The sequence below is a fragment of the Acanthaster planci genome, linkage group LG14 (assembly GCF_054643075.1).
Source record: "Acanthaster planci isolate LZ-2023a linkage group LG14, COTS_SCS, whole genome shotgun sequence".
Lineage (NCBI taxonomy): Eukaryota > Metazoa > Echinodermata > Asteroidea > Valvatida > Acanthasteridae > Acanthaster > Acanthaster planci.
This window is the reverse complement of record NC_141790.1, coordinates 13,963,815-13,989,097: the sequence shown is the minus strand read 5'-3', so window position 1 is coordinate 13,989,097 and position 25,283 is coordinate 13,963,815. Positions and strand designations below refer to the sequence as shown.

General features: G+C 39.6%; 1 protein-coding gene across 1 annotated transcript; it reads right to left on the bottom strand.

Moving 5' to 3' along the window:
• Window positions 1–537: 537 nt before the first annotated feature.
• Window positions 538–23,989, bottom strand: prkx (protein kinase X-linked). The gene is made up of 7 exons (XM_022239444.2): window positions 23,069–23,989; window positions 17,716–17,884; window positions 12,567–12,830; window positions 11,985–12,104; window positions 5,058–5,153; window positions 4,777–4,912; window positions 538–4,416 (listed from the first exon to the last, which is right to left on the bottom strand). Exons 1-7 carry the CDS (start codon window positions 23,205–23,207, stop codon window positions 4,291–4,293), a joined length of 1,050 nt encoding a protein of 349 aa, XP_022095136.1. The 5' UTR covers window positions 23,208–23,989; the 3' UTR covers window positions 538–4,290.
• Window positions 23,990–25,283: the final 1,294 nt, after the last annotated feature.

The following is a 25,283-nucleotide window of genomic DNA, read 5'->3' as shown; positions in this document are numbered from 1 at the left end:
AAAATTGTCCAAATAGCTCTAGGAATTAAATCAATACAACTTAGATAGCAATTTCCCCACAAGCCGCATGGCAGGAAGAACTTGCTTCAGTACAGAGTACCAGGAAGCATGTGTGATCATATTGTAAAAAAGAGCACCGGTGTAATTGGTATAGTTACGCCTAAAAGCTGGATGAACAATGTGCAGGTGCCCAATCTTCAAGCTGAGAAACAGCAAATGACATGCCCACTGCAGCATTCAAGTTATGAAAGTATGGAACCACAATTCAAGCCGTGTCCAAATCACCTGGCTGTGGCTTGAAATTACAAAAACTCTATGGGGAAAGGGTGAAGCCACTACTATAGACCCCTGCATAATTTCAATCCACAGGCAATTAATTCGGACCTGGCTTCATAATTAGATATTATGCCTCTGAGGATGAAAGCTGTAGCCCAAAATCTCTGGAGACATAATCTTTGTGTTTCTGAAAAGTTTAAAATAAAGCAATCAATGCTTCTTAGAAATAAAACGTTCTACTTTTCCCTTCAAACCACAATGTTTCCAGCTATTAACCAACAATTTTATTACTAAAACTTTCTTCAATCTTCACACAGTACTTCATCGTTCACATAGGCAAATCCTGTTGATAATTTGTGTACAAAATACTGTTACCAAAATAATTCACAAACCTCTTACAAATATAATTTTAACAAACATTTATATTTAGACACAAAAAAATACCCTCTGTGTCAAAATTTAAATTGGACGGTTTAACAATGAATAGTGACTAAGTGGTTGTTTTTTTATATCATAAATGCCCAAGGGAGATTTGGTTAAGCCACAGGCATCCATCTCACTGGAATTTTAACACCAGCATAATGCCCCTCTCTTAACGATTACCACCTGTACCATGGGATACCATCTTTAAACTTTTTAACACTCCTACCAAGAGTCTTTGTTACCTTGTTACAAAAACTTCTTTGTGGTCATTTCTGTGAGATGGTCCATGGTAACGCAGAATTAGAAAAGTAAAAATATTGGCAACAGTTCAGGAAAACCTGTGTTCTGAATAAGTACATTATCACTTCGGGCTTCCCACAATTTACAGGCCCTATGATACATGATCTCAGTTTCATATCCCTTGGGGAAAAAACACCCTTTATGAATTGATTTATTAAGGTGCGTAGTGTTGATGAGTTTTTGTAAAAAAAAAATCTGAAACACTTGGCACTATTAAAAACTAAGCAAAAATAAATAAATGTGTTAATTTTGGATTGGGTAGTCAAGGGGTATAAATTACATGTGTGACACTTGACCTCACAAAGCAGATACTAATTGAGACGCAAGTTGCACTTTCTATGTTATTGTTTCCTTCGGAAGAAAGTACACAGACCAACACCATGAAAATGTGAATACAGTGGCAAGGAATTACAGACGTCTCAGGAAAATACTATTTGTACCCTTTCAGAGAGAGAGAGAGAGAGTCGACCGATGCAGTGTACGTTGATTTCCCCCTCCCCCCCAAAAAATAATTCCATGTCTAAGACGCAGAACAATGGTAACAAATGTTGGACCTTGTGGAATTTTCCTGTCACAGAAGATGATAGTATCACACTGTACTGAACAAAAGCTTTTTTTAATAGAAAATGACACCCTGGTTGATGAAACCAACACATGCAATGTCTCAGTGAACTAGGGTCAACATGACAGAGCGTGTATCTGCAGTGAAGCAAATGACTTTCTGAAGCATGACTGGACAGTGATGTATTTCAGTCAGTGTCTTGTACAGCCAGACATGAACTGACATTACATGTATGTGCTGTCATTAACTAATGACACTGCCATAACTCATTCCCTGTCCCAAAAGACCTTGGCCTCAGCCTTGCCTTGCCTCCTGTCAACACAGGCCCTTATGCAAGAACTACAGTCCAGGCTAGAATTCTTTAAATACCTGTAGTGCAAGTTTCACCCATGTAACAAAGTGCCTTGGCAACATTTAGCTTGGCCAGGTCTTGCAGATGCAAACCAGATTTTCCAACATCAATCATCTTAGCTCACAAATAGTGCAGTCAGCAAAGTTGCTTAACCTGTCTCAATCTTTGATATGGTACATTACTGTGTGCACCGACCTTTACGTTCCTGGGACAAAGACCAAGAACCAGGACCAACATATCTATACAAGTCAGATCCATGACTGGCCTTAAGGTTGTGGTGACTAATTTCTCACAAAGCCATTGCAGAGCGAGGTCTCGTTAAGGGCCGAATTTTGCTCAACAAGCACAGTTACTGGCCAAAGTGTCACATGAATATTGATTGATTGCTGTTTTTGGCCCAATAGCTAAATTATTAAGTTGTGATTTCATTTAATGGCTCTATGAAATCAGGTCCAGGGTTAACCTAAGTATAGGCCACCTGGGGTGAAAATAGTTTCGAAGTGCAGTTCATGACGATGAATATGAATGAAATGTGTGCAGAAATATCATTTCAAGCCAGACACTTTGTACAAACTCAAAGATGTGAGCCAGAATACGAAATGCTGGAAAATGAGAACTGCTCAAAAACCACCAATACAGTTTAGACTGGAAAAAAAAAGCAATTGCAAACAGAATTAACAAACCTTTTAATCTGACAAACGACTTGAAATGGCTTGTGCGGCTCTGAGTTAGCTTGATAGCTGTGAACGACGTCTTTGGACACTAAGTGAGGTAAAACAGGTTACACACACAAACAGGCATTTGAGGAAAACGACAGTCAAACAAAGGAAGTGGGTTAAAATACAAAGAAATATTGCTTTTCAAACTAGAAAAAGAAAACATCCCCTTAATTTAATATAGGAGCACTCTGCAATGATACAGCTTGTAAGATACATCTCTAAGAAAATAAAATTTGTCACACGAAATACAATCTTTCATTTAACCAAAATCATTTTTGGCCTTAATTAAGCATACAAACCATGCTGTGTATTTGACAAATAAAGTTAGGCTTAAATACATTAAAAAAATGAATACAAAATCTTTGGAAGAATACTTTCATTGTTGAAGAAAACCCAAAAGTTACGACCAATAAAACTCAAAGCAGCTTGAGAGGAAAAATAGGCCACATAACACAATTTGGCGACTTACAAATTATCTTAAATCAGTTAAAAAAACAGTGACCTGGAAGTTGTTGTTCACTTGTCGTAATGATCACACAAGTGCAAAGGGTAACAGGAAGGGCTGATTTATTTGACGATGTCTGCACAGATGGCTTGTCAAACAGAGTGCAGTTATCTCATTAAGGTATCAACAATCTCTCGTTTGTATTTACTGATGTGTGTTCAGTGCAAACTAAGCAAGGTTCTCAGAGTTTAAAATTCTGTACAGTAAGGTAAGGCCTTAATGGAGAATGCTCAGATCAGAGAAAGGCCGTTCAAGTAAATCAGGCACAGAAGTGGTCCAGATGAACAAGGATGGCCTTGGTAGAATTCCTGATGAAACCTTGCAGGTTTGGTCCAGTTGTGTGTCCCTGGGAACAAGAAAGCTATTCATGTGCCTTTAGCTCATTTTTTACCGCCGTGCCAATGGCTATGAATGGTGCCCAGTACTACCCAGACCCATCTTATACCAAAACAATAGTTATGTCCCATGCTACCCTGCCACATAGCTGAGCAGGGATCACTGACACAAGAAACTAGGCTTGTTACTCGAGGAGAAATGGAGGACTGTCCTGCTCACATCCATTACAAGAGGATTGGGAATTTCTGGACACGGCTGGTTGGAGGTACACACTTAACAGCTTAAATACAACGTTGTCTTCTGTGCAGCAACGTCAAACCAAACGGTCAATGCAGAAGTGATGTTTGTGGGGAACACCACACTTAATGCTCATACAGAAGACAAGTTTGGCCTCAAGTTGAAACATATTTCATCGTTGAAGCCGATGTTTGGCACTGCAAACCCGACAGTTTATCCTGCCTCTTTACAGAGCAATTGCTGCTATCAACCCATGTTTGTTTAAATTTCTGCTGGACCTCGAACAGGCTTGGAAAGGCAGTTGCAAGCTTGATAAATTCAACCCTTGGAAACCGTAGCAATGATCTTGGGTAAACATAGCGATGGCCAAGTTGATTTTCCACACTATGTTGTGGGCAAACATAGAAGGATAGGTGTCCACAACCTCAAATGTGCATTTTTTGTGGTAGTATTTTATCATTTGCTGAGAGTGACTGATTGGACACGATGTCTCGGGTGAACAAAAGTTCTGACTCCCTCCAAAATACAGAGAATCAGAACTGGACAGCTTGTCTGAACTCGCGCCCGTTCAAAGCCGTCGTCAAAAATCACGGAATAATTCTTGGATGTCAGCAGTCACTGCCTTAGATGACTGCCAGCCGTCATCATCATATTTGTCAAAGTTCTGTGTATCTCCATCATGTGTTACCGTGGGAACTATTGGAGGCTGTTAAACAAATAAAGAGGGAAATAAAGCTCCTGAATAAATGTTTAAGGTTAATTTTACAAAGTTACAGTCTTGACTGTGCGATGTTAAATCATTTCATTAACTGAAATTAATTTCAATAAATAAATATTCAAATCCAGCTGCGGCTCACCTCTTCACTGTAGTAATCTAAATCTTGAAAATTATCAGGATACATTCACATAGAATTAATCTGCATAGCTTGATATCTCACAATCTACAAAGATAAATGTTTCTACTTGCAAGGCATAATAATCAGACAAAAGCTGAGAAGAGTAAAAACAATACAGCTGAAACTTGTCAATTAAAAGAATGTTCTTTTTCAAACTAAGTTCTGCTTACTTTGAGCTGACGTCTCCTGACTGCATCCCAGTCCGTTTCTTTGAACCAGTCATGATTCTTAATATCATCACTTCCATTTACCATACAGCCAATGCGCTTTGTCCGGTCAATTACCAATAGCTTCTGGATCAAATCCCTGCAATCACAATCAGATATTTGGGAATTTACAACTTATAAGGTAAAGTCCATCATTACTAGGTTCCAAAAAGCAACCGACAAAATTATTGTTGAATAATTGGCAATGTGCCATCTAGAGTTCTGCGTAAGGTGTTTCTACGAACCTTGCATCTTTGTCAAGGTGTTGAGGCCAGTCAATCTTGCCTTCCAGAATCTTCTCATAGATACCAAAAGGGTTGTCATCGTAGAAGGGCGGGTACCTTTTTCAAAGAGGAAGTGAAAGAAGTACATGAACAATCAAAGCACACATTTTCTGCAAATATTGTTCATGTTTCAAGCACAGGGGCGAGTGAGCCAGTCTGCATGTTTCCTTGCTGAACAGCCGCAGTACCATACATAAGTGTTGAATTACTTTTAACCTAAAGTCATTTGTAGTGTAGTTTTATAAAAAAACAAAAAAACAAAAACAACCATTTTCCAGGAAATTAAGTTGAAGTGGGTGCCAAAATGCAACAATTTTTTTTTTCAGATAAAAAAAAAAAGCAATGGAAAAGGGAGGTCGCGACAGCCTTTTTTTAATCCTCAAGTTCTTTGAGAGTTTCAGCCCTTTTGGGAAGGCTTGTTATTTTCCACAAGTCCTCAAAACTCTTTTTCCATCAGTGCTTTTACTACATGTACATCTGTGAGTGCAGAAACCTTGCTTTGCAGTTCAACTGACCGATTTCCCACAAACCAGGAAAACCCTTTTTTTTGTTACATATATATAAATAAATAAAATGCCTGCAGGCAAGCAGAAATTCACTCTGAATCTGGTCTGGATTTCGCCGAGGCAATATTTAATCAAAACACTAAATAAAATTTCTAAAGCATTACCACTTCTAAAACAGGCTGGGTAAACACATCATAGCCGGCCAATCCATCCATCTGCCCTTGTTTACCATTCGGCACATCAAATAAGTGAGAATCATAATGTAATACAAAGCAGGTGCAAGGAGACACATGCTGGTGTATTTTTAGAAATAACGACAATTACACGTAGACAAGTGTTTATTGCTCCGGGGTTCTTTCCAGAGATGCGCAAATGGTATTTGCTTTCTTTTTTTTTTGTCCCACTGTTTTTGCAATCTGTCTCCAGTGTGGTTTAAAGACACAAAGTGGGGAGGTGCCTTTACACTGATCACTTTGGGAGGCACGGCTTCTGCATAAAGATGATACAAAGCAAATGCATTCTGAGCAGTTCAACTTTCTTTGCAAATGGTCAGTGCCTTAAGTTTGGTCAGCTCACTACATGAAGGCCAAAAACCATGGCCAATGAAGATACACGTGAGTCAATCTGGCCATTGGATGAAGATTTTTTTTTTCAAAATAGTACCTCGACTGTGGAAACCTAAGTTTCCTCATCATCTTTCCTTTTACCAAGTATCTCTACAATTAATCACTGGAGTTGATCCTAACCCACCCAAAAGGATTATTCGAAAAAGTGTAACTTGTTCATAGTTTCAAAAGAAAAGTGATCCAAGTTTTTGTAGAAATGCAGCAGTTTCAATTTCAACACTGGTACTGTCCTGACGATGTCAAAGTCACGTATCACATGATAACATTTTCTCAGTGCAATAATCTGAACTTTTCAATTTCAAAACATAACAATTGAGGAGAATCAGGGACACATCTTGTAAATCATAACATCCCCTTTACTGTTATCCCAGTGTCAATCGCAGAGGTCAGACCTGTCTCATCTTTCAAACAAACATTTGTCCCACGTCTTTGAGATCAAACTGAAATGTGCAGCAAAACATGACACAAATTTTGACAGCTTGGCATATCACCTTGGAAAGGTCTTGGTAAAGTTATTCATGGACATCGGGATGTGTATATCAAGACTTAAAAGAGCAAGTGTGGATATTTGATCTTGTTGAAACAAGGACGAACTCATGAAAATGTACCACACAAAATTCCTAAATTCCTAACATACTAAAAATTATCGTTGAATATTACAAGCTTTCTTCATTTTCCAAACAAACACCAGTGTCTTTGGAAGCTGTCAAAAATGTTACTGTTTATACGCAAACAAAATTCCAGACCGATAATGATGCATCACCTTCTAATCTAACTCAGGTCAAGATTCAAGACTGGTTTATTTCTGCAAGTGTAACAGATGACAAATAGTGGTATTTCCGATTGTATTTCCGTACTTTTTGTGATGATCAAACTGTAGAACTCAAAGTCCGTTTGAAGTTGAAAATTTCAAAGTGGCGATAATGAACAGATGTCCAACGACCACAGGAATGACACACAGATGCTAAGAGGCAGGCAGCTCTCACCAAATACTAAGTTACATCATGGAGGAATTCCTTCATGGTTACCTTTACACAGACATCAATCCAACCTTTAAACCTCCCATGGAGATTTGCCTAATGTTCACCAAACAAATCAGGTTATCAGATACCCTTGAAGATGGCTAAAATGAGGGTGATCAGTCACTTCTTGGCAACCGGGACAGTCAACAACCCCCCAATGATAATCACACATATCAGCCTCACAGGGAATTTTTATCCCTTCCCGCCCCAAAAAAGCCCCAAAAGGGGCAAATTGTTGGCATCAATGGGTGAATCCTAACCAGAAGTTCAGAACATTTCCAAAATATCCCACAAATGCATGTGCGTCAAGGTGACGTGGATTTATCGTTTCAGCCTTCTGAGTCATATTAACAGAGTCAAGAACACAGACGCGTACCGGTAATACATACGGATGCAGTCAACTCATTTTTTTTCCAGTGGAGATGAGCTTCATCACTAGCACTAGGATAGAATTTCAAACAAATGTGCGCCTTCAGAGAGCAAATACTCTGGATCCCAAGTGCATCATAGATTCAACAACTCCACCTGGTTAATAATTCAACTTGTGACCTTTTTAATTCCTGTTTTTACCCTGACTGATCATGGAACAAGTTTTTCTTGTGTTTCCTGTGGTGTCATTGCAACCAGCACATTTTTAAGTGTTAACTGTGGGACAATCAGCTATTCTCCTAATGAGAACAGGGTCAAACGTTGTGTACATGTACGTTATAAACTGTAGTATTTTCATTCAAAAAACAAACAAACAAAAACAGGCTAACCTCAAGCCTTGAATGACAACTTGCTTTCTTAATCACAGAAATGGTGGCAGAAATTTCAGTGAAACAGTTGCCATACCTTTCAATCTTAATTTAGCCGGAATAGCTGGGGAGTCAGGTTGGTGTGGTGGCTCTTTCATAGCCTTCCACCTCTGCGACCTGGGTTCGAATCCCACCTAGGTCAGCATCATGTAGATTGGGTTTTCAGTTCCTGCTTGATTCCGTGGGTTTTCCCTGGAATATTTATCCTGGGCTTCCTCCCACCTCTGAAAATGGACACTTCTATATTGTCTTCTTAACCGTCACTTTATCCTGTAATTGGCACTAAATGCGCTGCTGGATGAACATATCATGAACCATCAAGTCCTGGTTTTATCTCTTTCAATCACAAAAACAAAGAAACAAACAAACCTAAATTAAACTGTCCAGTTATGTTTCCACTCTCTGATGTTCTTCGACATATCTTTCCCCTATTCATTCCATCAGGGACCTTTCATGACTCAAAACCAATTTCTTTCTAAGGGGGATGAAGCCCGAGCCATCTTACTCCTGAAAAAAGCACTTAAGTCCCTGAGGCAACAAGAGTATTACTTCAGCTGTAAATTTGTGTGGAGCGAAGTGTTTGCCTGGAACAGTCAAACTCCGTCCCCACCCCAGGGGATAAGACAGCGTCCTTCCTCCCCTGCACGCAGATCAACACAAATTCATCTTGATGCTCCCAAATTAGAAACACTTTCTATCTGCAGGGGTTCGCTTCAGTGATAAGCATGTAGAAAGGGGAGATTCAGAAAGGATGCATGTTGACATGGGAAACTAAAATTACTTTGTTACGGTCTCTGTCTTTTGGGTACCCTTGGGCTGTGGTTAGATCAGACCAGAAAGTTTGCTGAAACTCTTCCAGGGGAATGGATCAGTACCTTGTGTGTTGTTGAATGAGCATGGAAAGATTGTTGACAAAAACAGGGTACACCCGCTGGAGTAAAAGTCAATATCAAGGAGAAGAGTGGAATGGTGTTCCAGAAAAAAAAAAAGGTTTTTCCTTGAAGAGTGAGCACTTCCTCATACAAGGAGCAAATCTGAGAAGTTTGCCTCAACTCTACACTTGGGATATTGTTTTCCTCAACATCATTGTAAATATTTGGTAACATGGTCTACATATAAATACACATGCATATATCACAATGATCAAAACATAAATCAAGAAGATCAACTTGAAAAATCAAGATTCACACTCTCTTGTTGGCACACAGCAAGCATCCAAAACTGACAGGCAAGCCGGGTCCAAGTGGTAAAGCCCCCTCCGCCACTGTCAACCTCGGCCATTTTGACCGTGTTTTGACTGGGGCTAATCCCCATCCCACCGAGAACTCAGCAACTGATGTTTTCATTGCAGGTCTGAGGCTTGAACAAAAATTTCATGGGGTGATTCTGTGGGCAAAGGATTGGGTAACTTTCCAGGTCAATTTCTCTGTTGCCATGGTAGAAGATGCCTATCTAGGAAAGCAGGCATCTTGAGGTGGTACATGTAAGCATGGACTTTTCATCAGAATGTTAAAACAAGTCTCTTTGAGCCAAAGTGTGTCAGTGTAATAAGAAAGTAGGTGATGGACGAGAGGAATTGAAGGTAATTTGTATGTACATGGAAATGTACAGTACAATGTACATGCAATACTGAGGCAGCTTATGAAATCTGCAAAAAATTAGTATGTCAAATAACCGGTATATTGTGCATACTTTTCTCTGTGCATTATGGGATGCTCTTTCAATTTCATAAAATGGTTTGTGCGGCTTACAATTCCTGAAATGGTTACCTGAAAAGGACAGAATTCCAAAATGAATAGCAAGTTCAGAGAAGTGGTCCTTGGTGACTTGAATTCAGAAACACAATCCAGGGTTGTGGTTGATATTTCAAGAATTAAGGCTGGCATCAGTTAACATCTGGAGCATCGGAGTCTACAGGGGCTTTTCCTCTGGAAAGCCTATGACAGCTTGCAATCTTGCCATCTGCCAATTCCTGAGACCAACTTATTACCACAAAAATGTCTGGAACATCTTCTGCCTTGTAGGTCCAGGTTTGACGAGGTCATTTCTTGATAACAGAGGGCATATGCTCACAAAAAATGTATGCCTATATGTACATGACAGCAATCACAACCGTACAACCATCTGCTGTTTTGTACAGAGGCCAGTTAATGCACGGTATGCTGTTACAGTGTCCTGTACATTAACATAATGTACATGTACATACATACAGGTAGCTTTGCCTTAGGTCTTGGAAACAAGATCTTTTAATTCAATATATTGTCTCCAAAATTCTAGAATTTTTATTCCAGGAAAAAGTCATGCAACTTCTTTTCGGCAGAAATTCAAACCAAACTGTTTTGACAGGATCGGGGTTAGTGCCTTGAAACTTTATCTGTCATTTCCTGTCTCATCAGGCATCAGGCCGCTACTCGATGATGCAAATGTCGCATCTGCTGAAAAAGCAGTAGTTTCTAAAAAAGAGGCTCTTCGGACTACTCGCCGTACTTATGATGTGCTTTGACGGAGGCTAAAATCCTCCCGTGCCAGGCAATGACAGCCACAAGGGAAGTATTCACCCTTCATCTGTGAAACCCGCTCCTGCTTCCTTCAAGGCACAACTAATGGATCCGCCATCTCAACTGTACCTTTCCTGGTCCACAGGGGCCACTCGACTTGTAAACACCATTCTGGTCGCTGTTTTTGTTTTCTGACAGAAAATGCTTCAACTGCCACATCACATATGATACTCTTCCATGTATGTTCAAAACAGATTAGTGTACGTATGTATGTATCATGAATTGCATGTACATGTGTGCCCATGGAGAATAGCCTCTCCAATTGATGATGGGTAACATACTAAAACTGGTTACATGGGCGGATCCAGAACCTTTTTTTGAGGACGGGGAAGTTTGGAAATATTTTCACGTTATCTCATATGGCTTTTCAGAGGGACAAGGCAAGAGTCCGGGGCTTTTTCAATTCTTTTGGATGGGAGGGAAATGAAACAGACCCCAAAATTGCTTTTCAATCCCCTCCCCCTCTCCTCCCCCCCCAAAAAAAATGGAATGGCCCCCCTTGGCCCCGTCCTGGATCTGCCCTTGATTGGTTACAAACCTTACAATTTAATTCTTGACTTTAAATTTCAGATACATAAAATGACCAGCCATCTTTGAGACATCACAGTGATTAGTAATGCCAACAGCAGATAATATAAATGTCTGGCTCTTAAATTTCCGATGGCAGCAACATGCTGAGGAGTTGCATCTCACACCAACTGTTTGACCCTGGTCACTAAGGCTGTGATTGTGCGGGTTGTCCGCTAGGAGGGACCTCCATGTTCAGCCGGCGAAGCATCCCTGGAATGCTCACTGTAAATGTCTCCGGACGTTAACTTGTCTTACTTAACCAGACTGTCCAACTCAATTATTTTAAAATATTCTGATGTACATTTCTATGGGTGTTTCTGTCTATTAGCAATGCATGCAAACAGAGATCTGACGAAAAAAAAGAGTATCCAACCAGGTCACTGCGCTCCAAGCTCCAAAATCTGTTAGAACTATAGGAACCTTTTAAAACTAAGTTTTGTTCCAAATTAACATACTCGTGTGGAACTTTTGGTACCTTTAAATGCCAATTAGTGAACAGATTGCCTGCAACATTCAAAGAATTATCAGAAGACAAGTTCTTGTCTGCAAACACGAGGCAGTGCACACATTTTAAAATAAAAGTTTGTCACATTTTATGAACTTGTGTACACACATCAAACAAAATTTCTGCTTGAATAGATAGTACAAACATTGTCACCAACTGATGATTTTTAGATTTTAATATTTTGTCATAGTATTTGAGTAAAAAATTAAAAACACAGGAACTTTGGAAAAAAAAAATCAACAAACAACGAAAACAAAAAAAAATTGCCAAAACCATGCAACAAAAATTGACAGCTGACCCTTACCCAACTAGCATCTCATAAATGAGGATTCCCGTTGCCCACCAGTCCACGGCTTTGCCATGTCCTTTGCTCTGGATAATCTCTGGCGCTAAGTATTCAGGGGTGCCACAAAGTGTCCAAGTCCTATAAAAAAGGAGAGAAATAAAATGCAGCCCAACTATATGAAGGGAAATGGACAAGTTCCCTCAGAAATGCCTGGCATGATTTGACACAAACATGTCAGTCAACTTCTGTCACTTTCAACGCAGGCAGTTATAAGACTGGAGTTTATTTCTTATACACGCAGGTTGGCATTTCAAAATTTCTTTCTATTTCCTTTCCTTTCCAACTATCCATCCCGAAATCATGAAACTGACCTAAATTAAAGGCCTTCGTAATCATCCTGCATTGACGTTTAGTGCAAAAATCAAACTCAGCAGGAAGACCCGGAAACAGATCGATGGTTATCCCGGTGAAGATTTGACCAAATAATTTAGTTTTGATAGAAATTCTCTACTAAGGCAGTCCATTAACTTTCCCAAATCCTGTTTGTCTAACTTCACCAATATCTTTGTTTTAGTGAGCAATATTTAAACACAGTCTTACCTGTCTTTTAATCTCTTTGCAAATCCAAAGTCGGTGAGCTTGACGTGGCCTTCTCGGTCAATTAAAATGTTTTCAGGTTTCAAGTCCCTGTAAACAATGTCCTCTTTGTGCAAATAATCAATTGCTGAGGTTATCTCTAATGAGAAGAACTTGGCAATGGAAGCTTTAAAGCGACCCATACTGCGTAGATACGTGAAGAGTTCTCCGCCACACACATACTCGAGTAACATGTACAGGAATGTGTCATTGTGATAGGCCCAATATCTGTATTCAAAAAGCAGAGAAAAAAGCATAGCAAAATTCAATAGGATTTTGGGTTCTCCAGTTAAATTCATGGCTCCAAGTGTAACAATTGGTGTTAACATGTGATACCCAAAACTAGGTTGATCTTCTATTCAAATTTATCGTCAAATAAAACTAACAGCATTATCTCACAAACTGCCAAGCATGTAATTTGATTGCGATAAAAACAAGTACAGTGCTGCACACATAAGCAATTTCTTTTTTCTGAAATCAATGTGAAGGTTTTAACTGCAAGAAATTTCAACAGTCTCAAAACAAACATGTCATACGTTGATTGATGAAACACAGCTCCAAAGCACACACAACAGCATTATACATGGGCTTTGAACTGACATCCTAAGTTTTTCAACTTGGAACCTTAAATTTTATTACAACAGTATCATTCCAGTCCAATTAATGACACGGTTACCTGACTTTTAACATAAATCTCTTTTGATCAAATCACCCATGACAAAATAACATGACATGCCACTCAATCAGACAACAATTTTTTAAGTGGTCCAACAGCATTTGTTTGCATGAAGAACTGAGTTACACCTTTATACTTCCCACTTATGGTACTTTAACACATAAATTAACTTCTCTGAGTTACAACGACAACCCTTAGGGTACAGACATTGGACAAATAGAGGTTTAGAGTACAACAACACAGGCAAGACAGCCATTAAACCCAAGAAGTGCTGCTCCAAGTGTACCAAGGACTATCCATTGTCATTTCAAGAAAGTTATGCCAATCTACTTAAGCAGGAATTCCAATCTAAAATGTGAATGGCCTGAAAGATTGATCACCAATGGGTGTCATTAATCTCTTAAAATTGCCAGATTCATGTGCCATTTTCCTCCTTTTTTTCCCTCCAAATGCTTCAGACATCAACCTCCATGCAACCTCCATGTCTCGTAAAGCTCAGTGCCAATGGCACATGAATTGTACTTGACTACTTGTACATGTACATATACGTGGCAACTCCCACGCAAAAAAATACTAATGCACCATTCTGAGATGGCATTTTTACCATTTTTACAATCTGTACTTGTAACAATCTTCTGTGACTATCAATGCCTTCTGGCACATACTATTCCATATGGGTCATTTTTGATGCCATGATTTACAAGCCAATGTCATCACCTCCTACCCATGTTTAAAGATATGGTAAAGACAACTTATCACATCCTTTGGATTTTTCAACTTTCCTTATTCATTTCTTAAGTCATCATAGTGTACGGGCACCTAGTATCTGGTTTTTTTAAAATAACAACCAAGAAAATTATTACGTGCAAATTGGTGGTTCATGCAGATAAAAAAAATCATATGGGAAACTGAAAATTTCTGAGAAGAATTTGAATTTGGACCATGGAAATGGCCGGAGAGATGAAATTTGGCCAGAGTCTTTCAGAAGGTTAACAATGCTACAACTCAGTACAGTGAGCAATACACAAATGTGTAACTCCTTTTTTCTTGTCAGTAGCGTCTACATGTATTTCATGTCAAAATCTTCCTGAACCTTCTTGTCCGTGGAGTGTGGACCAGTTACATGTACTGAACATGAAGATCAAACTTTCCTGTTGCTGTCAACTGCTGCCTTGCCTCACATAGTCTACAGAAGAGGTATTACATTTACATATGAAAGAATCTTTAAAAAATGACTAGCACGTACATTTCAAGGAAAGAATCATGTCTCCGACTTGATCCCGGCTCAAGGAAATCTATTGGTGTCACATTGATTTATTGAGTCACTCAGACAGGGATGACCACTTAAGATGCACACAGGTGCGCAAGACAACAAACAGGTTATGCACGATGAACCCCCATCAATATGTCATGCACAATGCATGCCCGTCCATTGACCAGCCTGCCTTTACTACGCAGCTTGTCTTCATTATTGACAGATTGCTACATTGATATCCCAGATCATTGTTATGAGGGAGAAGTAAGAGAGCCTTTTCGGGTGTGACATTATTTACATTCATGAATCACATCCTTAGTTCATTTTCAATCAGCCTACAAGTTATGCAGTTGTGATACAAGTCCTTAATCTTGCACATATACATTGACACTTCAGTTTTTCTGGCCTGTGTCATTTCCCATTATTTTGGCAAATTGGATGCTACTTAAAATACTATTCCTCCCTCCGTCCCACTTATGATGACTTCTACCAAAAAATGCAAGAATACCCGGATTAGAAGGTGACTATAGCACGTAACCCTGCTGGTTTGGAGAATCATACAAAAGATCCCTCATCCCATGCCTGACGCAGACAATGCAAGTGCAGTATCCGGAGGCTTAGCAAGGACTCAAAACTGTTTGCAGTTAAGCAACGCCCCGACCAAAGCCCACCTGTACAGGTCTCTCGCTGTCTCTATTGTAGGTCTTCCCCTGTGATATGTACCTTGGCACCTGACTGGGCAATCAGGATTCTTTGCAATTTTGATGAATGCATGAGTACTCACAGTGTACCAGTATCTACTGTTAAAAATACCTCCCCCTAAAAATTATGTAATGAAGAGAGTAGTAGTTTTCCAATGTTCCCTATAGCAGTATGCGGATTTCATTATTCAAACTGATATTACTGAACATAATTGTCAGTACACATCGTTTGAAGCCTTTATGGAACTTTGCAGGCACTCGGTTTTCCTCTTATATCAAAGTTTTTGTCACATACCTCTCAAAATCAGCTCTGTTTGACTGTACATTTAGCAGAATGAGGATCTAGCACCAGAAAAGAGTACCCTACCACAAAGCAGGACAGAATGTCGAGATACAAAAGCAAACAATGAACTGAAAGGACCCACAAGCTCTCCATGGACAACTAAATGATCCAGCTGAATTGAGTTGTGCGGGAACCCTTGAAAGAAGGGAAACCAACATAGGTATGTAACACGGAGACTGACTTTGAGAAAGGACCCGCTGGCCAGCAAAATTAGATGGCCGCATTGGCAGCAATTAGCAAACACAGAGCCTTTGAGAAAAAAAAAATCTAAGGATGTGATGTTGAAGATCGCTGATTATCGATGGGCCGCTGCGCACTGTAATGAAAGTATTGTTCATCTAATGCCCCATTTTGGCCAGCAATTTCCCGAGCTCCTTTCAACAACCAGTCCTTCCATTCTTTGGACAAGATTTTGCTCTTTTCAGGATGAGAGATTGGTTTCTGGATGCTTCCATGAATGACCAAAGCTTTCAACAGATCAATTTTACAGAAACCAGACTTGTTCACTTTGAAGGATACAGGTCACATAGGCTGCATCGGAATCTGTTGTCTAGAGCTAGATCTTCACTCCATTGGAAATGTGTGGAGACACGTAGACAACAGACCTAGCTGTAGCCCTGGAAGCCCACTGCGGACACGGCCATAGACACCATTGTACATGTATGCTCAAAAATAAAGTGCAAAAATAAAAAGAAGAAAAAAAGACATTAATCTGTTCTTATCTGTTCAACAGAGGCGTGAATGGCCACTTAAAATTAAAGCTGAAAACATGAAATGTAAGAAGTCCCCATACATTTGTACACAGCAGGTGCACACAAAAAAGTTGAAATGGAGGGTCAACATATTAACCAAAAAAGCAGGAATCAGCTAAAAAGCTGAATTCTCACACCTGTGGTTCAATTCACTCCCTTAATTGAGGGGCACCACTTGAGTAGTTTGTCAAGATATAATATTAATATATAAAAAAAAAAATCAAAATCACGAATTAGGGTAAATTTCATAAGAAAAAGTATGTACATGTATATGTAAAGCAGTAGCAACAGCTATAGATTTCAATTAGTAAACTAGTGAAAATTTCAAAAATTGAAGGCTGGTAAGCAACCAGGGCCTCTCCTTTAAATTTATCAGTTGTCTTAAAAAGAAAGTTTATTGTGTAAGGTCTAATTTCAACATCCAAACTGACATGCTACTGCCCCTTTAAAGCTGAATGCTTCTCCAGATCATGTCAGACACAGAGCTCTGAATAGCTTGTTTACCTGCCACTGAACATGTTTACTAAGCACTCCATCTAACACATGGTAAATACTCATGGCTGGCAGTATTGCTCCATGATTATGGCATTAAGTCGAACCTATGCTGATCAGTGGTGCGGCAAGCCCTCTGATCCATGGAATCTCCCGAATGACATTTTTTTCTCCCTTGAAACACTTTGCAGAAGGTTTGGTGTTCCATATCTTTCCTGTATCTGATAGGGCAGGTTTGACAATCTAATCACAGCGTGGGATTGGATACCTTCTACCCAGCTCCTGGCTAGATCATGAAATTTGGCTACAGCCCTTATTCTCAACAACTAAGGAGTAAGATAATGAGCTTGTAGGTCAAAGTTTTATAGTAAACAAGTGAAACTGAAGAAAGCACATGGTAGGGCCTTTGGTTTTCTTTTCTTTGTTTTTTTAACCCAACAAATAGCTTTGTAAGGCCTCTCATCCGCTGTTGCAGGATACTTGTACAGATGTTGCAATTTTCATCGACCAACTAATGGTCACAGTTAGTTCTAATCTTGAGTATGAAAAATTACTGGAATGAATGATTAAAAAAAAACCATTTAAGTTGCAAGGTGTAATGTAGTATTAATATAGACAGAACTATAGTCAGTGTCCTATCTAGCCACTCCCCCCATCTACCTGCCCTAAGGACCAACAAATAAACATTTTACTTACATAAATCTTTAATTCTTGTAAACACGTTTCCACATTTCTTTCCAGAAAAACACTGGATGCTCTGGAAATGTGGCAGCAGAAAAGGTACATGTAGGGTAGTTTTTCACCCTGACTGGCAAGGGCAGACAGATGACAGATATTGCAGCAGTAGATGAAACCCTGAGTTTGGTGTTTAGAAAACAATTCCAAAATACTCACAAATTAACAATGAAGGGGTGCTTTATTGACATGAGAATGGACTTTTCACTCAGCACGTGGTCAGCCTGCTTTAACCGCACAACGTCAGCTATCGTAAGAACCTTCAATGCCATGTACTCCTTCATGCACTTGTCTTTGACCAAGATGACCCGACCAAAAGTGCCGGTGCCTAAAAGATAAAAAATAAGAATGTTTTACTCATACTAAGAGGAACTCATTTAGAATTCATTTAACAAATAAGATATCAAGAGTTGTGTCATATTCCCATGACGTCAGCTAAACTAAACTGCCAATTCTACAATATCACTGCATGAAGCAGGAAAAGCATATAAAGCGGATTTCCAGTTTATACACATCCTCATGAAGAATTGGCAAAATGTACAGATATAAATCATACAAGATGCGTTGTCAAGAAAAGACACGACTTGTTCATCCATTCACAATAAGCCTGTGTCGTTGACGGCGAACACAAGATCAAATTTCCATCCAATTATACAGCAAGCTGTCAGTACAGTCGTTTGTAATCCCACTAGGTATACTCAATTCAACACTTTATGCCTTGATAAATTGCATCAAATTAAAATGCGTATGAAGTACACTTCATACAAATACAGCCTTCCTAAAATATATTTTTTGTTGGGAATTTTGCAAGTCACACTGCTTCTTAATGTAGGTAGTATTGACTGAAGCAAAATAATGGAATTGATTTTTTTAATGGATGCTGTTCTGACATGCACCGAGACAATTACCCTCCCTCTCCCAAATCTTTCCAAGATTCAAGGAGTATCAATTCTCCTTAACAACTCGTTCACAGGTTCTCATGCTAGAATTTATGTACTTGTCTTTTTGTACATTTTTGTAAATTGTCTTAACTGTAAATTAGCAAAAATTCAGCCATAGGACCTATCTTATGACTGCGAATGCTGAGTACTCAATAAACCAAACCAAACCATAAATCCAAGCTTTCAACAAGTACTATAATTTTACTCAAAAAAGGTGAATTTTTGAGACAAGTTTTAAACTGAAATCTTAGTGCATGTAAATTGATTGTTTGTATGCTCCCATAGGCCAGCTCTCCTTACAGTGCAAAATGGTACTCTTATCAAACACCTGCATGATATATAACATACATAAAAACTTGTGCAGTGCAATTAACATGAAAAATACACACCCTTGCAGTGACTGTTGACAAAACATGTGATATTTTGTATGTGCAATGTACATGTACATGTTCCATGCTTTTTTTCAGCTTGAAAAGAGCCACCAATTCTCTGTCTTCATGTACATGACCATGTACATGTACGGCACACTGACTAACGTACATGTACAATTGTTGTACCATAGATTTTGTGCACATGTATGCACACTGTACATACATGTACATGTGCCTCACTGTTTCTAAAACTTCCGGATGTCAGATTGAAAAATGCAGACCCATTTGTGCTACAGAATGCTAAACAGTACATGTACATATACACTTGGGGCTTGGTGGTGTGTTAGTGTTGCCATGACACCAATTACCACACAGTGGGCATTCCTCTGGGGACAGAGATAAGGGTTTTTTTTCTCCCAGCTAGCCCCAAAACTGTCACACCACACCATACCCTGGTGAGGTCAGGACCTTGTTAAATTGACATCTGTGATGGCTGACAATTAATGAGGCTTGGTTGCTTGAAAATGCCCTAGGGACCGGAATTTCAAGCTACATGCTTCCACAACAGGAGTAGGGTTTGGGGCTTAATCACAGTTTAATGAAGTGTAGCTTCTAGGACAAACATATCCGAAGTACAAGTATTTTGAGGGAATACATCTATACAGCAGACTACAGTGCATATCAGTATGTAGACAGTACACGTAACTACTACTCAATGTTTTATGTGCAAATTTATGGAGCTCTAAAAATTGTTCACTGTTATAAAAAGCTCATTACACTTTCTGTGACTCGTATCACACTGAATAAAGCTTAAAGGAAATCTCTAGACTCAATGAACATCATGTTCAAATTTTAACAATACACATTATTTCAGGACTTCTTCAAACAGAAAAAGAGTAGGCCTTCCGGTAAATTTTCTACTCATGAAGAAATGTCCATAGAGTAGTCTGATATTTTTCTATTATCAGCTGCATGTAACACACATACTGTATGTAACAGTCCTGTATTAACTTAAAAGAGCAAGTCCATAGGCCCAACCCTGGACTGAATTTCTTTTTTCTTACATCCTCAAATGTGACAGACATCCAAACAACTAGTGTTTTTATGTTATACCTGACTAATTCCTCCACATATGTCCCATTACCCACACACAGAGAGATGACACCATAAAGAAACATGGCCATCAATACCTTTTTAACGTGGGACAACTTGGGGATTAACTTTATAAGCCACTGGTAGTGGATTAGCTACAGTTGTTAAGCTTGGGCAAACTTGCCCTAGTTAATCCTGTTTACTTTTCTGGCAGATGCAGTGGTCAGGGAAAACGCAACATTCCACAAACATGCCTAAATCAGATTGTATCAAAATCATTGGTGATGAAATATGATTTGTGGTCATGTTACACCTGCTCATGCTGGCTTTAAAGTGTTCAGTGGTGGTGTTTAAGTCACGGACTACCCACAAAATATGAGAAACTAAGACAACTTCCCTTGGCTTTGCAAAAATGAACCATGTAGTGCAGTTCAACTTCATGACTACTGGTACATGTACATGTAAGTATGTATGTCTAAATTCCAGGAAGGAAAATGGTTGGCTCCAGTCCCTGGATCCTACCAATGTCCCACTCCCTCCCCACCTCTTCCCACTTCTGGATTCTGTCAGCTAAAGCAAGCTCGAATGATTTCTCTGAAAGGGAGCCATCCCCACTACACCAAACAGAAAGGCGATGCACATTGAGAAGAGGTAGTTAGAGGCTGTTTATGGATTTACATCTGAAGAATGCCGCAAGTCAAGTGAAGCATGAGTAAAGCCAAATACAGCCCAGAGTGAAATCTCAAATTCTCCACGGGTCGTTTCCAACAGTGCATTAAAAAAAAAAGGCCAATTACATTCACCACAATCTATTACGTTATCCCAAGCATTATGAAAGGCTGTTTACAACTGACTGCTCAGGTCTGAAAACACACAGTGACTTTAAACACTCTATGCTTCAAGGAACAAAATGCCATTAACAAGGTGGGCACTTTTCCCTTGGTGCACCTACAAACTATCAAAACAGTCCACTATTTGTCTTTGGTGAACACGCTGTCGTTCCTGCTAACACTGCCAGGAATGCTGATTAAGTTTTGTTTGAGATTTTTTTCTTTCATTTTAATGCAATTCTGAAGCAGCAACTGAAGAGTTCTGTGCCTCAACTGACTGCATTTTAAGCTTAATTTTGAAAAATCACATTAACAGCTGTTGGGGGTGAAACAATGAAACTGCTTTCTCTGGGGTTTTTGACTGTGCAGGGCAAGTCACTCCAGAGGTCAAAGTGCAGGTCACAAAAGGTCAAAGAAGATATGCTTCTAGTGAAGTCAGCCGTGAGGCTTTCAAGGTGACTGGATCCAGGTCCATCTGAACACCAATTGATGGGAGTTTTTGTAGCATTTTTAAGAGGTTGAGTATCAGCTTGTTGCTTTGTGTTTTCACCAACGAAAACAACGAGCGACAAAAAGATGAATGAACAGAATGCGCACAGCTGCTTTTCTTACACAGCTTCTGTTGTGTCCTTGTTGATATCCAGGTCATCTTGTACCTAGTCTAAGCACGATTCATTCACCGCATATTTGCTCAAGTACAGAGAGGCTATTTCTCGGAAGTGTTTTTGAAATCTGATTGCTTCGCCTTCTGGCAGTTTTGACAGAAACGGTTATTGCCTTCATGATCAGATCTTTGCTCTGAGTTCGTGAACCATACTACATCAAGTGTACATGTAGGTGTTCTATGGTACAACGCAACAGTTACTGGAGTTTCTACTAATGTTGTTCAGGCTCTGAAAGTAATTGGACTTAGTGAGTAATCGGTGGAAACTGAAGCTAAAATCCCCCTTTAAAATTTTTGTACTTTCTCACATCATTTAAAAGCTGGGTCACGGACATAATATTACTTGTGTTGCACACAAACTGTAAACAGAATTTATGTAAATTCAACTTTTGCAGGGATGTTATCCTGCCAAGGATTACAATATTTACAATTGCGATTATTACTTGACACCATTGTTTTTTTCAACAGCAAGTACTTTAAGTCAATCTAATAACAGGACTTGGGAAAAACATGATTGGCTTCCCTCAATCATCCAGATAATTGATTCAATTTTAACTCGGACTGGCCAGACATATTCCAGCTAATGGGACAAATGCAAGAAAGAGCTCAAAGCTACCAGGGGAAAAGGGGTGGGTGTCAGGCACAGCTAGCTGCTATGCTTGCCTGGTTGCCTTGCTGGCTAACCCTCTCTGCAAATGGCATTCCGTTCCTCTGAGTATGCTCAATCCACACTAGGAATTCTGGGAATTTTGAAGGCCCCCCCTTCCCTTCCAACAGGACTGGCAGTGAAGAGCTACTGAGAGGCAGGGGTTTGTTTGCTCCTGGTGACAGCTGATGTGTCATTTCAATCAGCAGAGAACATTTTGGTTGCCAGGGGAGACCAGGCGGAGCCCTGCTGGGGTACCTACTTAGCTTATCCTCTGGGGACAGCTTAGTGTTAATGTAGTAAGAAACTCAATTTGTCCCCTGCCACAAGACTGAAACTCGATTTCTCTGCACGGAGACAACTCTTGCACTATTCAAGTTACATCACTACTTCCTCGTCCAGCTTTCAACACAAATTTAACTCCACACCTACAGTAGTCTGAAATTAATTAAATACACCTCACAGGGTTCAATCCACTCTGCAGGGAAGAGCAAAAATGTTTGTCAAATCGAGAGGCTAGCCAGGTATGATGCCACATGCATATGCTTATTAAAAAGTCTAAAAAGTACGAATGTTTCAACCTGGAACTTCTCTTCCAGTGTGAAAATCGTGTTCATTTTACATCTAGCACTGCATATGTACATATACATGTACATGCAGTTCCCATACATGTAGCTTTTGCTAGCATACACATGCACATGTTATTTATCCATCTTAACATAATAACAACATTACTCCACGGTATTCTATGGTTTGACGAGTGGGATTAAAAGAGTATTTGGCAGGGTTGGCTTAGGGTTAGACACATTTGCTTCTGTCTTCAGTGGACACTTTTAATTAAAGGATAAATTTTAAAAGCTTCCTTTGGGAGGGCAAGAGCAGAGGCAGGTCAGCTGATTCCAACACCAATCTCCGAAAAGTTTGCCATGAATTCCTCTGAGGAACAAACTCAGGTTAGATTGACTCACCAATTATCGACAACATTTCAAAGTCTTCAAGCTTATACTTCCGCTCCTGGGGAGCCTCGGGAGGAGGCAGGTCCTTCAGCTTGCTGGAAGACCCCGTCCGCTTCAAAGATTTCCCTTTGGCAATCCTTGATGAGGCCATCGTACTTGTCAGCACTGAGCACTCCCCACTAATCAAAGCAATCCCATCCAAAAATTTCAGTGGCGGTGAAGAAATCTCAACTGTTGATCAACATGTTGTTACTCCAGACCAATAGTTTCAGGACCGATGTGAACATGTCAGTAGTGTCTCACTGTAAGTTCACAACTGGGTTCCTTGCCTCGGAATGTGGCATCATCATACGAGTCACAGGCCCGAGCACGAGATCACGGAACCACCTGGCATGGCACTACATTAACCCTACTACGCCTAGTCATGAACTGAACATTTCTGGATGAACGAGGATAACAATGGCATCGTGTGGTTCACAGTCTGCAGAGAACTGGCGGTAAGATGCTACGCTCACTAGGCCTATGTCGACGTCTGTCACAGAAGACATTAACCAGTTTGTCAGATGTGGATTAGCCTGGGCACATGGTTGACGCAGACCCCACTAGAATGCTCACTGACACTGCACTGCTACCTGGCTATGCGTGATCACTAAGTGGGGGCCAAAGTGAGAGATGGTCGGCGTTGTGTGGTTTTTATTTTGCAGAGTGAATAATCCAGTTGCAAGTGCTTTCCATGATAAGAGACTGAAAGTTCACCAAAGCACTCGGCATAATTTCGTGGGATACAATGCCTCCCCGGAAGACAAATCTTCATGCGAGGCCTCCAGGTCTATGGTCCAACAGCAAGTTGTCACTGCTCACCAAACAACCAGCTGATCGATAACACGCAACATGTTCGTATGCGCCGACATGCAACAAAAACGCGCCACAAATGACGTCATCCCGCTTTTCTTCTGGTCACATATAAAAACACCAGTCGGAGGAGTGATCGTCCCGTTTACCGCCCTCTGTCGACAAGTAACTAAAGTTTTGTTTAAAAAATTAAAACTTTCGTTGCCTGCGACTTTAAGTTGAGGAAACTTTGGCTGCTATGAAGTATTTTGTTTGTTTTGCTGCAGTAAACTTAGTTTTATTTACATGTATGCGTGTAAATCTGAAGAAGTCACTGGAGATTTTACTTTATTTTTTCTGTTGTACTGAGCTGATGTTCTGTATTGTTTATTTTTTTGTATCAAATTGAAGTGTTGAAGAGGGTCACCGGCAATTCTGTGGTTTTTTTGGTCATGCGTAGTTGGCTTTTAATTAACCAGCAGACAATCTTGAAAGCGGTAAGAAACACCTCCGCCAAACAAATAAGAACACTTGTTTACCATCAGCCCTGCCAATTCCTTTGCATTACAATAGTTTTTTTTTCAATGAAACTTTTTCACTCAGCTAGAAGTTAAAAATTCCGATACATTGAAAACTTGATGTATATCTAATGGATAAAACAGTGTCTTGAGCATTTCTAAAAATGACTTGTTCTGTGTATTAATTCTGCAAGATGTATCTACATTATTTGAAAAGTCCTGCATGGATTCATTCTTTGGTTGGAGTTCAAAGTAATGGGAACCATGTTTCTTAATGTTGAAATACTTATTTGTTTATTGTTGTCACATTATTTATTCTGGATTATAAGTGCCGCATTGCTATGATTTCAATCGCATTCCTTTGATACCATTTGGATATTTATAAGTAAAATTGTTTAATGTAGTGAATATAACTGAATAAAGCATCAGTAAATATCAGAATGATTCTGAGCAATGCAGCGATAACTTCATTCTCACGAAACTATTTCAGTTGGTTTCTTTGTCATGAACATAAGAACTGTCATCAGAATGCATCTATTACAACTTTTCTAAAGATGTAGCAACATTTGGTCAGGACCACGTCACTTAACCACTTATACTGATTTCTGCCAAAGTGTTATAAAACAGAATGCACCCCCCTTTCCTCGTAGTTTCTTCATCTTGTCCCCACCCCTTGCCCCTACCTCAATCTGAGATTAATGAGGTTATTTGGTTCTGTTCAAGTTCAACTGTGAGGTTAGCTGCCTTTGAAATGAAATGGTAGTTGTCCGTTAGACCAATGAAATTCGTCACAAGTTGGTTAACTTGGAAACAGTTAAATCTCTGAAAGAAACTTTGGACCAATGGGATTTCTGGATGGAAATATGGTGAAAGGTGGC